Source organism: Pongo abelii, chromosome 13, assembly GCF_028885655.2.
Source record: "Pongo abelii isolate AG06213 chromosome 13, NHGRI_mPonAbe1-v2.0_pri, whole genome shotgun sequence".
NCBI classification, from domain to species: Eukaryota; Metazoa; Chordata; class Mammalia; order Primates; family Hominidae; genus Pongo; species Pongo abelii.
This window is the reverse complement of record NC_071998.2, coordinates 25,407,096-25,421,797: the sequence shown is the minus strand read 5'-3', so window position 1 is coordinate 25,421,797 and position 14,702 is coordinate 25,407,096. Positions and strand designations below refer to the sequence as shown.

At 42.0% G+C, this 14,702-nt stretch overlaps 2 protein-coding genes across 4 annotated transcripts; one reads left to right on the top strand and one right to left on the bottom strand.

Moving 5' to 3' along the window:
* Window positions 1-2,088: 2,088 nt before the first annotated feature.
* Window positions 2,089-13,805, bottom strand: TOPORS (TOP1 binding arginine/serine rich protein, E3 ubiquitin ligase). 2 transcript variants are annotated; one of them, XM_002819716.5, is made up of 3 exons: window positions 13,598-13,805; window positions 11,940-12,134; window positions 2,089-5,640 (listed from the first exon to the last, which is right to left on the bottom strand). In XM_002819716.5, the coding sequence occupies exons 1-3, from the start codon at window positions 13,598-13,600 to the stop codon at window positions 2,701-2,703; spliced, it is 3,138 nt and encodes a 1,045-aa protein (XP_002819762.3). In that variant the 5' UTR covers window positions 13,601-13,805; the 3' UTR covers window positions 2,089-2,700. The 2 variants fall into 2 exon arrangements, with proteins under 2 accessions (XP_002819762.3, XP_009242637.3); XM_009244362.4 differs by lacking the exon at window positions 11,940-12,134 and having other exon boundaries at window positions 13,598-13,802.
* Window positions 12,225-14,171, top strand: SMIM27 (small integral membrane protein 27). Of its 2 annotated transcripts, none has more exons than XR_008509558.2 (3): window positions 12,225-13,083; window positions 13,399-13,814; window positions 13,965-14,171. XR_008509558.2 is itself a non-coding variant. In XM_054519776.2 (3 exons), the coding sequence occupies exons 2-3, from the start codon at window positions 13,599-13,601 to the stop codon at window positions 14,085-14,087; spliced, it is 168 nt and encodes a 55-aa protein (XP_054375751.2). In that variant the 5' UTR covers window positions 12,234-12,961; window positions 13,399-13,598; the 3' UTR covers window positions 14,088-14,171. The 2 variants fall into 2 exon arrangements, 1 of the variants encoding a protein (XP_054375751.2); XM_054519776.2 differs by having other exon boundaries at window positions 12,234-12,961; window positions 13,399-13,643.
* Window positions 14,172-14,702: the final 531 nt, after the last annotated feature.

Genomic DNA, 14,702 nt, shown 5'->3' with positions numbered 1-14,702 from the left:
CAGCACCTCCTTAGCCCTGGAGCAGCCTAGTGTGGCATGAACCCAAATGAAGTGACAGAAATGCTGAAGATGGGCCAGAGCCTAATTAGGCAGAAATCTATAAACCATATCATGCTGTTGGATTTTTTGTCTGCTTTTAATATCCTAAGAAAATAGGAAGCTACTGAGGGATTTTAAGAAGCGGATGAAATGAACATTTAAAAAGATCGGCAGGGCATGGTGGCTCATGCCTGTAATCCCAGCACTTTGGGAGGCAAAAGCGGGCAGATCACCTGAGGTCAGGAGTTCGAGACCAGCCTGGCCAACACGGTGAAACCCTGTCTCTACTAAAAATACAAAAACTAGCCGGGCGTGGTGGTGGGCACCTGTAATCCCAGCTACTCGGGAAGCTGGGATAGGATAATCGCTTGAACCCAGGAGGTGGAGGTTGTGTTGCAGTGAGCCAAGATTGTGCCACTGTACTCCAGCCTGGGCGACAAGAGTGAGACTGTCTCAAGAGAAAAAAAAAATCTTTTCAGTGCTGCATCACAAATGGATGGGGGAAAGGAGCGGGTGCAGACCAACAATGAATGCAGGCTGACCCATTATGGTAGCACAGATGAGAGATCTTGGCTACCCAGATTGGATGTGAATGGTATAGACACAATAGAACTATCATAAAAATCATTAGTGCCAAGGATTTGGCAGCTGAATGAGGGGGGCTGAAGGACAGGGACAAATCAAGACTTGGCAATTTTTGGCTTGAACACCCAAAAGGATGATGGTGCCATGTATTGTTTTCATTAAATGTTTAACGGAAAACATGATGTGAAATTACTATGTGCAATAGTGTTGTTTTTAATACTTAAGAAAAATTACATTGTAACTACAAAGTAATTTCAAATTTAAGTGTATTTCTTGATCAACTATAGTCTTCCCACAATTTCTCAATGTCTGAACTTAAAAATTGCCAACATCAATTTTAGATTCTTCTTAAACAATTTTCTACTGTCCTTAGAATAACAGATTCTAAACATGGCCTACCAAGACTGTTCCCACCCTGTCCTTTGTCTAACCCTGCTTTTAGTTCTTGGAATATGCTAGGCTCTTCATCTGCCTTTGGATCCTTTGCCAACAGCAATTCCTCCCCCGTTAATGCTGGCTTGTTTTCTGGATTCAACTATTACGTCCAATCATGATTAGATCCCCATTCACTTGTAAGGGAATTATACTTTCTCCTCAGAGAACATATGATAGTTTATAATGTTATACTTACATAAATATTTGTCTTAACAGTCCATAAGCACCATGAAGGCAGGGAGCATATCTGTTTTGCTCTATTGATAAAACAGAACCGCCAGGTACAGTGGCTCATGCCTGTAATCCCAGCACTTTTGGAAGCTGAGGCAGGCAGATCGCAGTTAGGGGTTTGAGACCAGTCTGGCCAATATAGTGAAACCCCGCCTCTACTAAAAACACAAAAATTAACTGGGCATGGTGGCGCGTGCCTGTAGTCCCAGCTACTCGGGAGGCTGAGGCAGAAGAATCGCTTGAACCCGGGAGGCAGAGGTTGTGGTGAAGTGAGATTGCACCACTGAACTCCAGCCTGGGCAACAGAGCCAGACTGCAACTCAAAAAAAAAAAAAAAAAAAAAAAAAACTTAGTGCAGAACCTGCCACATAGTAGGCACTGCAATTTCTACTGAATAAAGAATGAATATGGTAGCAAGGCAAAGGCAAACTGAAGGCTGAATTAAGATTTAACTCAAGCTCCACTGTTCAGTGGCAATCCTACATCAGCACAGATGTAAGTTTATCATCCCTAAAACAAGATAAAACATAACCACTTTATATAAAAGAACTACCAATGTAAAAGAAGTATGACAAGGGTTTTTCATGTTTATTTAGCAAGTTAAATGCTGTTTTTACTGATGATAGAAAGCAAGTAAGATACTCCTCAAAATCAAAGAACTAAAATAATTAAAATTATAAAGTATTTATTCACCTGAAGTTCAGTATTTATGACATAATTATGCCCTTAGCTACTTTCAAGATTTTAACTTTACTAAAATAAACTTTAAAAAAAAATACTGCATAGGAAAATGTCTGATTCTTGTTTTAAAGTGTTATTTATTTTTTTTCTTTTGTTGAATACACATTTGTTTTACTGGCAGTCCAGATAAACAAGTATATAAAGGAAATAGTAAATTTTTATTTTGGCAGAAGATAAACTGTGCAGATTAAAATGCCTCAATTTAACCTGAAGAAATGGTTTTGAATCATATAAATTTTTAAGAAGAAAAATAAAGACTGTCCAAAGGGATTCTCCTAGCTTATAACACATTTCCAGAATAACTCTCAAAAAAAAAAAAATTCAAAAATACTCATTGACTACCTTAAAAATATGTCAATACTGTATGGCTTTATGAAATAACTTCTAAAATTTATATAATTTTTCTTATTTAAAAAGGACCCCAAGTTTTAAATAAGCTGCTAGCAGTATCATTTTCTTCACTTAAAAGTGCATATCTTTGAGGGCGGGACATACATTTTGAACAAATAATGATTTTTACAAATTAACACCAAAAAAAAATCACTTAAAATATTGTAAGGAGGAAGAGAGTTTTCACCAAATGTCATCTTTAAATAGACTGCAGTAGATGACATTCTTCCTTTTTCCTTTTTATAACATCAGAATTCTCAATGAAATGCTTTGGCAGTTTTAAGACATATCACAGTCTCTACCAAGACATACTGACATTAATGATGTCCGTGGAGATGGCAACTGCCTTGATGGCTCAGTTTGAACAGACACAATGTTACTGGGCTGGTTCTCCAAATCGGAAACAAAGGTGCTCTCTTCTCTTACATCGAGAGTTTGTTCAACTGAAGCTGCCAGAGGTGGAATATTATCTACAGTTTTGTTGGCATTATTCAAGTTGTTAGTAAGTGTGGCAATATCACATTCCTTGTCCAGCACACCAAATTCATCTTCTATTGTAACTACATCTTTAGTTTCAAATGGTTCCAAGGAAGGAGCCAAAAACTCATTTTGTAGAGGGTCTTGAGGACCACTATTGTCACATTCTGTATCCTCCTTTACTTCAGAATCCTTATCACTGTCACTGTCAATGGTAATTACAACTGGGGAATGTGAAGCATTATCTCCATGGTGTTTCTTATGCTTCTTCTTATGTTTCTTCTTTTTCTTTTTATGGTGTTTAGTTGTATCAGTAGCTTTTCCTTCATAAACTATCTCTACACTTAGGCTCCGGGTCTTCCTTTTTCTTCTTTTGTGTTTTGTCTCTCTGTCTGATGATCGGCTGTCTGAAAAGGTATCACTCTCATTTTTGTAGTTTCCATCGAATTTTGATGAAGATTTTTGGTAATGACTGTCCTTTGCTTTAGAAGCAAATTCACGAGATGGCTGAGCCACTTCGTTAGTACCCTCCAAATGCCGTGTTTTGTATTTTCGTTTCCCTCCAGGCTTTTCATTTCTCACCCGGTCAGTCCCGGTAGATGCAGTTCTTGATCTGTTACTAGACAGGCTCCTTGATCTGTGCCTTTCATAGTAGTAATACTTCCTCTCACTGTGATTATTTTTTTTCCTAGCATTTGTTCTTTCAGAAAAAGACTGACCTCTAAATTCTGGACTTGAAGACTGTCTGGAATAATGAGCTCTGGACAGAGTCCTCCTCCTGTAAGATGATTCATACCCATCCCTGTCCTTGTTTCTACTGTAATAAGTATACTCCCATTTGTATCTGCTTCCATAATTATTTCTTAAATAATAACGATCTCTATTTCTGCTCCGTGATCTTCTTTTACCATGATCACTGCTACGAGACCTTGATCTGCTTGTGCTTTCACTACTTAGAGACAGAGTTTGGCTTCTTCTGGACCAACTGCTATCTCTAGTTCTTGATCTCTTTTTGTCTCTTCTCCCTCTAGGTCTGCTACTTTCCCTGCTTCTGGATCGTTTACTTTTCATCCTTTTCTTCCCATGATGCTTTCTATGATTTTTCTGATCATGCCCACTTCTACTCTGAGAACGTGAATCTGAACTTCTTGATCTTCCCCTCTTTCTGTGTCTGTGGTTATATGGAGAATATACTCTGTCTCCTCTTACAGATGAGCTCAGGTTTCTGGGAGATGACAATGATGTAGATCGTTTCTCTTCCTTCTTTGATTTGATTCTTGTACTAGAATCACAATGACCTTTATTTATTTGTTCATCCTTTCCAAGGACAGAATGTGGAGATGAGCATCTACTAACATCGCTATCACCAGAACTGTAAGATTGCTCCTGTTCTTGTGTCTTGACTGTCTCCATTTTCTCATAAGAACCTAAGTCCTCAGAATCAGAGGACAGTTCAACAAGTTCTGGGGTCCTCTCAGCTAGTGGTTTAACAAACCCAACAATGACACAATTATCTGAAGAATCATCACTGTCATTATTTAGGTCCTCATTGGTTTGTACTCCTTGTATCTGAGATGTGGCTCCTCCTGTGACAAGTTCTTCATCTGAACTGTCAGAAGTATTTAAAAGAGAAGACATAGTAACGTGTACCTGCTCTGAGCTTGAGTAAGATGGTCCTGGAGTTTCATCATCCCATGGTGCCTGACTAACAGTAGCTACATTAATATCCAGCTCTTGGGTCTCAGCCTCATCTGGAGATATTGTTATGACTGAAGAATCAGAATGGCTGCCTTCTTCATATGAAGGAGCAGGGCAATCATAATTGGCATGCTGGTCAAAGGCTGCCATGTTAAAAGGAGATCGGGCAAAACTGATAAATTCATGTATAAAATGCTCAGTTCGATTAAGTAAAAATGGTCTTAAATCAGACACAAATGCCTGACTCTCCAAGTCATAGCGAGTAACATTACTCATGATAATATGCTGGACAATATTCACTAAAGATCCATGAGCTCCAAAAAGAACTGTAAGTTCACGTTTTAACCAGGGGACTAATCTGTGAAGGCAAGCTGGATTTCTACGGAAAAATTCAGCTGAAATATCCCTGTAGCGGCCACCATCTTCAATATTTCTAACTCGAGCACCAGCACGATAGAGAGTTCGTCTAAAATTAATAATATCTTGTTCTTGAATTTTCCGCAAAGATCTTTCATCTGCCGTAGTTGGCCTCCTTACTGCAATTTGTCTCATAAATTGAGGAATTTCAACATCTCTAGGTCTTGTTGAAATGCCTAACCCTTCGAATAGTACTCCACTATCTGGTGGAGTTGTTGTTCTTCTGTTCACAGGACCACTAGGTGAATAAACAGAAGCATTTCGTTCCCTTGTCAGAGTTGTACGGTAGCGAAATCGTCGATCAGGGGTGACAAAAGAACCATTATACGAAGGCCTTAGGACATACTCCTTGAAGTCATCTTCTGCCCTCACAGAATGGAAAATAGAATCAAAGGGCTGTTTACATAGTGGGCATTCAGCTTTGTTTTTTGACCACTCCTGTACACAGCGAAAACAGAACTTATGTAAGCAGCGATCTAAGTAAGACACATTATCAAATCTATCCAAGCATATCGGACACTTAGAATCAGGAGATGCATCAGCTGGTACTGTCTGTTGCAATTTGCTAGTGCCAGCTTTAGGTGAAAAGTTGTCCATTTTAAATTCCTTAGCAGCTGATGCCATTATCTGTAAAAGGGAAAGAAATATATCAGTAACCCGATAATAGAGGAATAACTAAATAGTCTCAACAAAAATGCAAATAAAGACCTTGAAACATATTTTGGTGAAAATACTTAAGTGACCCATTATTTTGTTTTATTATAAAGGGGCACTGTAGCATAGTAATATAGTGCTTAAAGCATAAGCTCTGAAGTCAGATTTCCTAAGACTGAATCCTGGTTCCACACTACCAGCATGACTATGTGCCAGTTAGTATCTGTGTGCTTTAATTTCATCTGCAGGTCAGTGATAACAGAATCTGCCTCACAGCGTTTGTGAAGATGTAAAAAGCCCTTAGAAAAGGCACCTGGTACATAGTAAAGCTCTCAAATATTATGTAACATTCTATTATTCTCTTTAAAAATAATTTGAGAAATATCTGACATATAAAAAAAAAAAGTACCAAATACCCATGTATCCACCACTTATGTTATGCCCTTTATCTTCCCCTCCTATCACTCTCTAGAAAACAAAAAACAAAAACACCACAGTCCTCAGTTGATGTTATTTCTATGCACGGCTTTATACCTTTCATATACATATGCCACTAACAATAGAGACTACTGATTTATCTGTGATATTTTATATGTACTTTTCTAAAACAATTTTGGTGACATAACTTACATACCAGAAAGTTCACCTGTTTAAACCAATCCTATGGTTTTTAGTGAAAGATTCTTTTTTCAACCTTAGAAAGCTAATTTTAAAAAGGGAGAGGAAACTTTTAGTGAAGATTAAACAATAAATGAAAAAGCAGCCAAGAGGCAGTGCCTGGCTCACAGTAGGTGCTGAGTAAATGTCAGCTGTTACTATTACTACACTGTATTACTATTATTACTACACTATTATATTCAGTTAATCACTCATTCCATTCAGCATTCCTAATAAGCCTTCCTTTAGCTTTTTTTCTTTAATCCAAAAGTCAGGCCACAAAATATCTCGAAATCATGTTTTTGGTCCCCTTCCCTATTATCCTTTCCCATAAGGATGACTAGAATATTAAAGATTAGTTTGTTTTATCAGTTTACATTGGCTCAAAACTTTGCTAGAGCTGAAATCTAGTATGCATTTTGGCTTTATCTCATAAACTCCAAAGCTGCATTTTATACTAATCATTTTGAATATACTGACTACTGGGGGGTCAGGCACGGTGGCTCATGCCTGTAATCCAGCACTTTGGGAGGCCAAGGCAGGCAGATCACCAGAGGTCAGGAGTTCAAGACGAGCCTGGCCAATGTAGTGAAACCTTGTCTCTACTAAGAATACAAAAATTAGCCAGGCATGGTGGCAGGCACCTGTAATCCCAGCTACTTGGGAAGCTGAGACAGGAAAATCGCTTGAACCCAGGAGGCAGAGGTTGCAGTGAGCTGAGACTGCACCACTGCAGTGGCTGATGAGTGAAACTCTTGTCTCAAAACAAACAAACAAACAACAACAAAAAACTACTAGGCCCTTGGTTTCCCGGGACCTAATATTCATCTTCCTCCACCTCCTTTATCACAGAAAGTTCCATCACTAGTCAACTGGGGTCAAGTTAATCAAATAACAGAATTGTAATTTTCTAAATAGACTCATTGGCCTTAACAAACTATAAGAAAAACCAATAAACAAAACCCACAACAAAAACTCATGACTGAAATACAAGTATTCCACCATAGCTTTCATATTAAACTTGCTCACTTTAGGGCATCTTGGCTTTCTCAGAACCATAACTTAATAGAGAATCAATTAATGCTAAATAAGCGTTTCTTCAGGGGTCCAGGTATGTCTAGTCTTCTGTTCACTGGACTGAAAATGCAAAAAATCATCACTGTCCTGAGGTCTGGAAAAGCAGAATTATAAATACATAATACTGCTTTTTTGTTCATAAACAGTCTAAAACCCTAATACTGCACAATCTTCTCAGCATTTCCCTCTACTTTTAACATTTTTTAATCTGCCTACTCAAGAAATTTAAAGAAACACACACATAAAAATAAAAACCTTTCAGTTCAGAGACTGTGTGTGTGGTAGAGGGAAGGAACAGAGAAAAGCTGGGAGGGAATCAAAGAGGTTATCAAAAGATCTGGACTGAACACCAGGCTTCACCCTAGAACTAGCTCTAGTTAATGTGAAGAAAACCACATTACTCTAGACTTTAGTTTTCTCCTCTATATAATGAAGGGATTACTGGACTTGGAAAAAAGACCCGTGAATTCCAAGTTAATACATTTTATCTTCACTTAGTTCTTTGAAACAGAATTTTATTGTTTTCTGAACACTACCAGTTCACATAAAAATTACAGCTGAAAATGAATTTATTAAAGGGAATTATTAGGTAGTAAACTTGAAGTTCAAATAAAATAAAATCTCAACAAAGTATGATTTTTAAAAAAAAATGAAACCTTACCCTTCCCTTCTCTAGTTTTATAAGCCTGTTAACCACTTTGACAGTAAAAGGTGAATTAATGACTGGTAATGTCCTCCATAACAGGTTAAAAATAATAATAAATTAGAATTCATTCTTGTATTTCTACACAGGAATCATTAGCTGAAAAGAATAATCTTAGCAGGGCATGATGGGCACACCTGTAGTCCCAGCTACTCAGGAGGCTGAGGCAGGAGGATTAAGTGAGCCTGGGAGGTCCAGGCTGCAGTGAGCCATAAATGCACCACCTCACTCCAGCCTGGGCAACAGAATGAGATCCCGTTTCAAAACAAACAAACAAACAGTCTTCATCAGAAACATCAAAGAGGCAGGTGGGGCACGGTGGCTCACGCCTGTAATCCCAGCACTTTGGGAAGCCAAGGCAGGAGACCCTTGAGGCCAGGAATTTGAGACAGCCTAGGCAACAAAGCGAGATCGTCTCTATTTTAAAAAAGAAAAAGAAACATCAAACAATTGGAATGCATGTAGATCATGAAATAAGTAAGTAGCTCTTCAAAATCATCACTAAATACTAAATTAAAATGTTTTTTAAAACGCAAATGAAGTCGAACATATGACCCGGCAATTACACACCTAGATATACCCAAGGGAAATGAAAACTTGTCCACACAAAAAACTGTATATGAATATTCACAGCAACTTTAGTCATAATACCTCAAAAGGAGAAACTCAAATACCCATCAACTGATTAACAGATCAATAAAATGTGGTCTATCCATACTATGGAATTTTATTTGGCAATAAAAAGGAACAAAGTACTGGTACCATGTTGTAACATGGATGAAACTTTTTATTATGCTAAATGAATGAAAAAAAAATTCACAAGAACCCACATATTGTATGATACCTTTTATATGAAATGTCCAGAATAGGCAAATCTATAGAGATGAAATGAGGCTGGTGGCTGCTGCTGGGGCAGTAAAGAGGTTTATTTCTGGGATGATGAAAATGTTCTACAATTAATTATTGTGATGGTTGTACAACTCTGTAAATATACTAAAAATCATTGACTTACAAACTTTAAATGGGTGAACTTTATGGATGGAATGTAATCTTTTTTTTTTTTTGAGACAGAGTCTTGCTCTGTCGCCCAGGCTGGAGTGCAGTGGTGCGATCTTGGCTCACTGCAAGCTCCGCCTCCCGGGTTCACACCATTCTCCTGCCTCAGCCTCCCAAGTAGTAGCTGGGATTACAGGCGCCCGCCACCACGCTCGCCTTTTTTTTTTTTTGTATTTTTAGTAGAGACAGGGTTTCACCATGTTAGCCAGGATGGTCTCGATCTCCTGACCTTGAGATCCACCCGTCTCAGCCTCACAAAGTGCTGGGATTACAGGCGTTAAGCCACCGCGCCCAGCCCGGAATGTAATCTTAACAAAGCTATTTAAAAATACAAATTAAGGCATAAAAACTGGGATGACTAGAAACCCCGTCTCTACTAAAAATACAAAAATTAGCCGGGCGTGGTGGCGCATGCCTGGAATCCCAGCTACTCGGGAGGCTGAAGCAGGAGAATCGCTTGAACCCGGGAAGCGGAGGTTGTAGTGAGCCGAGATTGCGCCACTGCACTCCAGCCTGGTCAACAAGAGCGAAACTCTGCCTCACACATACACACACACACACACAAAAGAGTGGCTGATTTGCAAGAGACGTTCTGAATTTAAGTAGCAAAGGTAGACCCGATGAAAAACACAGTGCTTCAGGTTCTGTAAGAAGCCTATGTTACGGTTTTTCCATCCTAGCACTCTAGGAATTAGGACTATTCATTTCCTCACAGGAGACAAACAGTTCTTCCAGTCACACTTCCTAAACTGTCTCCCAAATCCTAAATGAAGTTCACCATCTTTAGTATAAACTGATTAAACCAAAACTTCCCTTTCCCGAAAAATCCTCAAATCTGGTTTTAACAAGGATAAGAACAATTCGGGGAAATTTCAGATAATTAATATGGACACACACCTAGGGCAAATGGATGGGGGAGATAAAGAATCAGGAAGCTCAAATCTACATTTCAGGAGACTGGATATTTGAAAAACTGCACAATGATATAAACGAAGTATAACTGCTCTGTGGAATTAAAGTCAGACTTACTACAAAAGTCATCTATGGCCGGGCGTGGTGGCTCATGCCTGTAATCCCAGCACTTTGGGAGGCCGAGGTGAGCGGATCACAAGGTCAGGAGTTCGAGACCATCCTGGCTAACACGGTGAAACCCTGTTTCTACTAAAAATACAAAAAATTAGCCGGGCGCAGCGACGGGCGCCTGTAGTCCCAGCTACTCGGGAGACTGAGGGAGGATAATGGCGTGAACCTGGAAGGCGGAACTTGCAGTGAGCCGAGACTGCGCCACTGCACTCCAGCCTGGGCGAAAGAGCAAGACTCCGTCTCAAAACAAATAAATAAATAAAAATCAAAAGTCATCTATGGCATACACTGTATATAAAATTTAATCATCTGCTGATTACGTTTGCGGGAGTGATGTTAATTCTGCTGCAGAGCCAAGGCTGAGAATTGCCACCACTTAGTAGGTGTGTAACCTGGAGGAAGTTTTTTCTCAAAATCTCACGTTTTCTCAATTCTAAAATGGAATTGAAAAGGTGGTTGTGTGACGGGACATATTTCATAAAAACCCTTAGCACAGTGCTTGGTGCACAGTAAGAACTCAACACTGTTCTCTGTGTTATGTGAACACGAAATGAATTTCGGTAGCTCATCACCCATAACTGATTATATGGGTCCAGACAGAGGATAGTCTATAACAACAAAATAATCATCATACTTAATATAATTATTATACTTAATATTTCTAGGCAAAGTGACTAAAAAGGATTCAGGAGTAGATGAAATAGAAAGATCACCCAAGTATTAAAAATAAACTGGTTCCTACCTCTTGCAACCTTAAAGAAATCACTGTACCTCTCTGAACTGCATTTAATCAACTCAAAAAGAAGATACAAAAGTCATAGGATCTACTGACCAGACCCTATCAAATTTAATCCAATTCCAGCAAAAAGAATTGGCTGGGAACTGTTCGCCTCTAAAACCACTCATTCCAGACAAGTATGATTGATTTTAGCTGATTGTATAGCTTTCTTTGCATTTCATGGACAAAACCCAGAAAGCTCCCACCACTATTAACTTAAATCGTGGGCAGCTGTTTCTTAATTTATCTTAAATAATCTTGAAAATTACCTATCAAAAGGTCTACTCCGTTTTCCTCTTAAATCACTATGTGGCTCATCTCAGCACTGCCCCCTTCCAGCCTACAATCAGCAACCCATGAGGAAAGCTGCAGTAAACTGGATGAACAAGTCACAGGCAATTTCTGCTCAGAATGTTTAACACAACACAGACAAGTCCCAAGTCCCAAAGCCACGGTGATAGTCGTTTACTTTGGTTCAGAACTGCCACTAGACTAAGATAAGCACCATGAGCATTACATAACCACAACGAACTTAAATATTGTTATTCCCATTTTACAGACAAGCTCAGGGACTTAGGGGACCTAGGCAAGGTCACATATCCTGTAAGTGGTGACGCCACGATTCAGTCTCATTGGTTTTTTGCTTTTCCCTGAGACGAAGCTCTTTCCAGTACACGGCCAGGCGCGCGCCCCTCGGGAGCGCTTGTGGGAAGCGCAACCCTCGCCTGCCCGTACCAATCCACAGGTGCGCGCAGAAGCCGCCCGGGGGCCCTGGCCCTGGCCCTGGCCCGCCGAGGCCCGGACAGCCCCGCAGGCCATGACCGCAGCACTCGGGTCCCGAGGCGCCGCTCCAGGCGGGAGCGCCAGCTCGCACGGCCCTTCCGACCCCCGCGTCCCATTGTTCCGAATCTCACTCACCTCGGAGGATGCCGGCGCAGGCCTGGCTGGGGCGCTCGCCGCGAGCTCCCGGCAGCCCAGAAAGCTAGGTCGGTGACGGCAGGATCCGCGAAGGCGTACCCGGCGACTTCTCCGCCTACCCTCCGAAGCGGGAGCAGGCGGGGGCGCTTCACCCTCCTCGCGAGACAGCGGAGACCCCAGCGGCGGCTGCGACCCCTGTGACGCAAAGCGCTCATCACCAATGGCAGCTCGGAAGCAGGGCAGAGAGCGAGACCCACCCCCCAGCTCCCGGCGCGTCAAAACACAACACCCGCCTTTGCCACGCATGCGCAGCAGATGGACGCCGGCCCCGAGGGCGGGGCTCAGCGCACCAGCCGAAACGCGGCCCCTCCCCCGCCGCTCCAGACCCGGGAGGAGGGCAGGGAGACCCTCCCTATCTTGTTACTGGTACTCAGCCACTGGGGACACTTGACTGAATGTTCGCCCCTAACTTACCCGGAAAACACGAGAACTAGTTCGATGTCGTTTCAACCTCACCAAACTCTGCGGAAACTTAGGAAATTGTCTCTAGTGTCTAGATACAATAATTGTTAGACGGACTTGAAGTCTCTCACCTCCTGTTGTACGCCTCCCGGAAGCAACACCAGGAGTCCAACGGGATCCCAAACCAGAGCCCAACCAGTATCCTATAAAGTCTTCAGAGAGGGATCCCCTCCAGGCTGGGGAGAAACAGGACAACCTAACAAAACAGGGCCTGGACTCCTCCCTAAACAGACCACGTTTTTCTCCGCTCTTCCCCTTCCCACTCCCTGAAATCTAGACTAAAACTCTTTTAAGATAACTGCGAGGTATAAAGAACGTCTAGAGCCTAAACGGCCCGTTGCCAGATTCTACTCCTCAGGCCTCAAATGTGAGCGTCCCAAACATTCTAGAGCTGAACCTGGTACGCTCGCCCACCAGACTGCCGTGCTCGGGGCTTAGTATCTCACGCGCGGCAGTTCAAGAACATCAGACACGCTCAACAAACACTTGTTGCTTGACTGGTACATTATGACGGGTAACGCGTCCCACGTATTTCTTCTTAGAGATATACATCACGCTATACGTTTCTGAAGAATGGCTCGATTTACAGGGGTTCCCACAACGATTTGTCACATATAAAAGAGTGGGTGGTATTTTTACGTCAAAGATGAACAGGCGAACGTCCACCTAAATCTTGTGGTATCAGATGCGGGGAGGCGTGGGGGAGGGGCGGGGGAGAAAGCGTTAATTCTTCCAGCTTTAGAGCCAGACGTAATATTTAAAACGTGGATTTTTTTCAAATAAACTTTTAAGTGGACACGACAGCACCTTATCCTGCATTAATACTGCATTGCAACTAGAAAGAAAACCAGTGGAGGCACGCCTATCTCCTATCTCTCTAGTTGGCAAAAAAAAAGGCAATTTTTAACATTTTCTCGTTTATTCCCCTCGCTAAAAGGCGGGCAAGACCCCCGATCACGTGATACCGCCCCCAACTCCGGGCGGAAGAGGCCAGCGACAGCGCTGCACGAAGCGAGTGGGCGGGCGCTCGCGCCCGGCTAAAAGATGGCTGCTGGCGCCGGGCAGCCACCGCCTGGGAGGTTACTGTAAGGCCCGCAGCTCCCGCCAGCTCCCGCGGACTGCTGCCGCCTCCTTACCATGAAGCCAGTAAGTCGTCGCACGCTGGACTGGATTTATTCAGTGGTAAGTCCTGGGGATCGCGGGCCCCCACCGTGTCGACTCACTGGGCCCGCAGGCTGAAAGGCCCTATTTCTTCAGCACCCAGAAACTCCAAAATCCATTCCTGAATTAAGCATTTCACTCCCTCACCTCGACTCCGCCTCTTCCTGGAGGATACGATCTTCCGCTTCTTACGTAAGGGCTGCTGGGTGTACCCGCCACTGGAACCCCATTTATTCGACTTTGTTACTTTAATTCCCACCTTAGCAATGGCACACGGTAACCTGACGGGGGCGAGCGGAAATATCAGGCACATTTCAACCTCCTTTGCGGTTTTTGGTTTAGTTGCTGCTTGCCATCGTTTTAATCTCCTGGGGCTGGATCATCTATGCTTCTATGGTGTCTGCAAGACGACAGCTAAGGAAGAAATACCCAGACAAAATCTTTGGGACGAATGAAAATTTGTAACTCCTCTGGATTTAATTCTCTGAAAATACAGTTCTTTCCCTCATGCTTGTGTAGATTTAAAAATAAAATTCATAATGCAAAGTTCCCCAGTTTATTTTTGCAGTATCCTTTATAACAGGCACTAGTATGCAAATTTTTCACTTAGAGATTTTAGTATTTTACATTCTCATGACAAAATTAACAGCAACCTAGATCTGATAGTCTTGAGTGTCAGATCATAGTTGGAATAAGCTTTTCAATCAAGTTTCTAAATTCTTCAAAAATGATTCGGAAAGATTTCCTTTTTTTTTTTTTTTCTTTGAGACGGAGACTTGCTCTGTCGCCCAGGCTGGAGTGCCACTCTCGGCTTACTGCAAGCTCCGCCTTCCAGGTTCACACCAATCTCGTGCCTCAGCCTCCGGAGTAGCTGGGACTACAGGAGCCCGCCACCACGCCCGGCTAATTTTTTTGTATTTTTAGTAGAGACGGGGTTTCACCGTGTTAGCCAGGATGGTCTCGATCTCCTGACCTCGTGATCTGCCCGCCTCGGCCTCCCAAAGTGCTGGGATTACAGGCATAAGCCGCTGCGCCTGGCCGGAAAGATTTCCTTAAAACAAAAGTGCATGGAATTGCTGT

Coding starts and splice junctions, on each gene's coding strand:
- SMIM27 (XM_054519776.2), top strand. CDS start 13,599: ATGAAGCCAGTAAGTCGTCGCACGCTGGACTGGATTTATTCAGTG. Junction 13,644..13,964: donor TGGACTGGATTTATTCAGTG/GTAAGTCCTGGG, acceptor TTTTTGGTTTAG/TTGCTGCTTGCCATCGTTTT.
- TOPORS (XM_002819716.5), bottom strand. Junction 5,641..11,939: donor CTGCGCCGGCATCCTCCGAG/GTGAGTGAGATT, acceptor TCCCTTTTACAG/ATAATGGCATCAGCTGCTAA.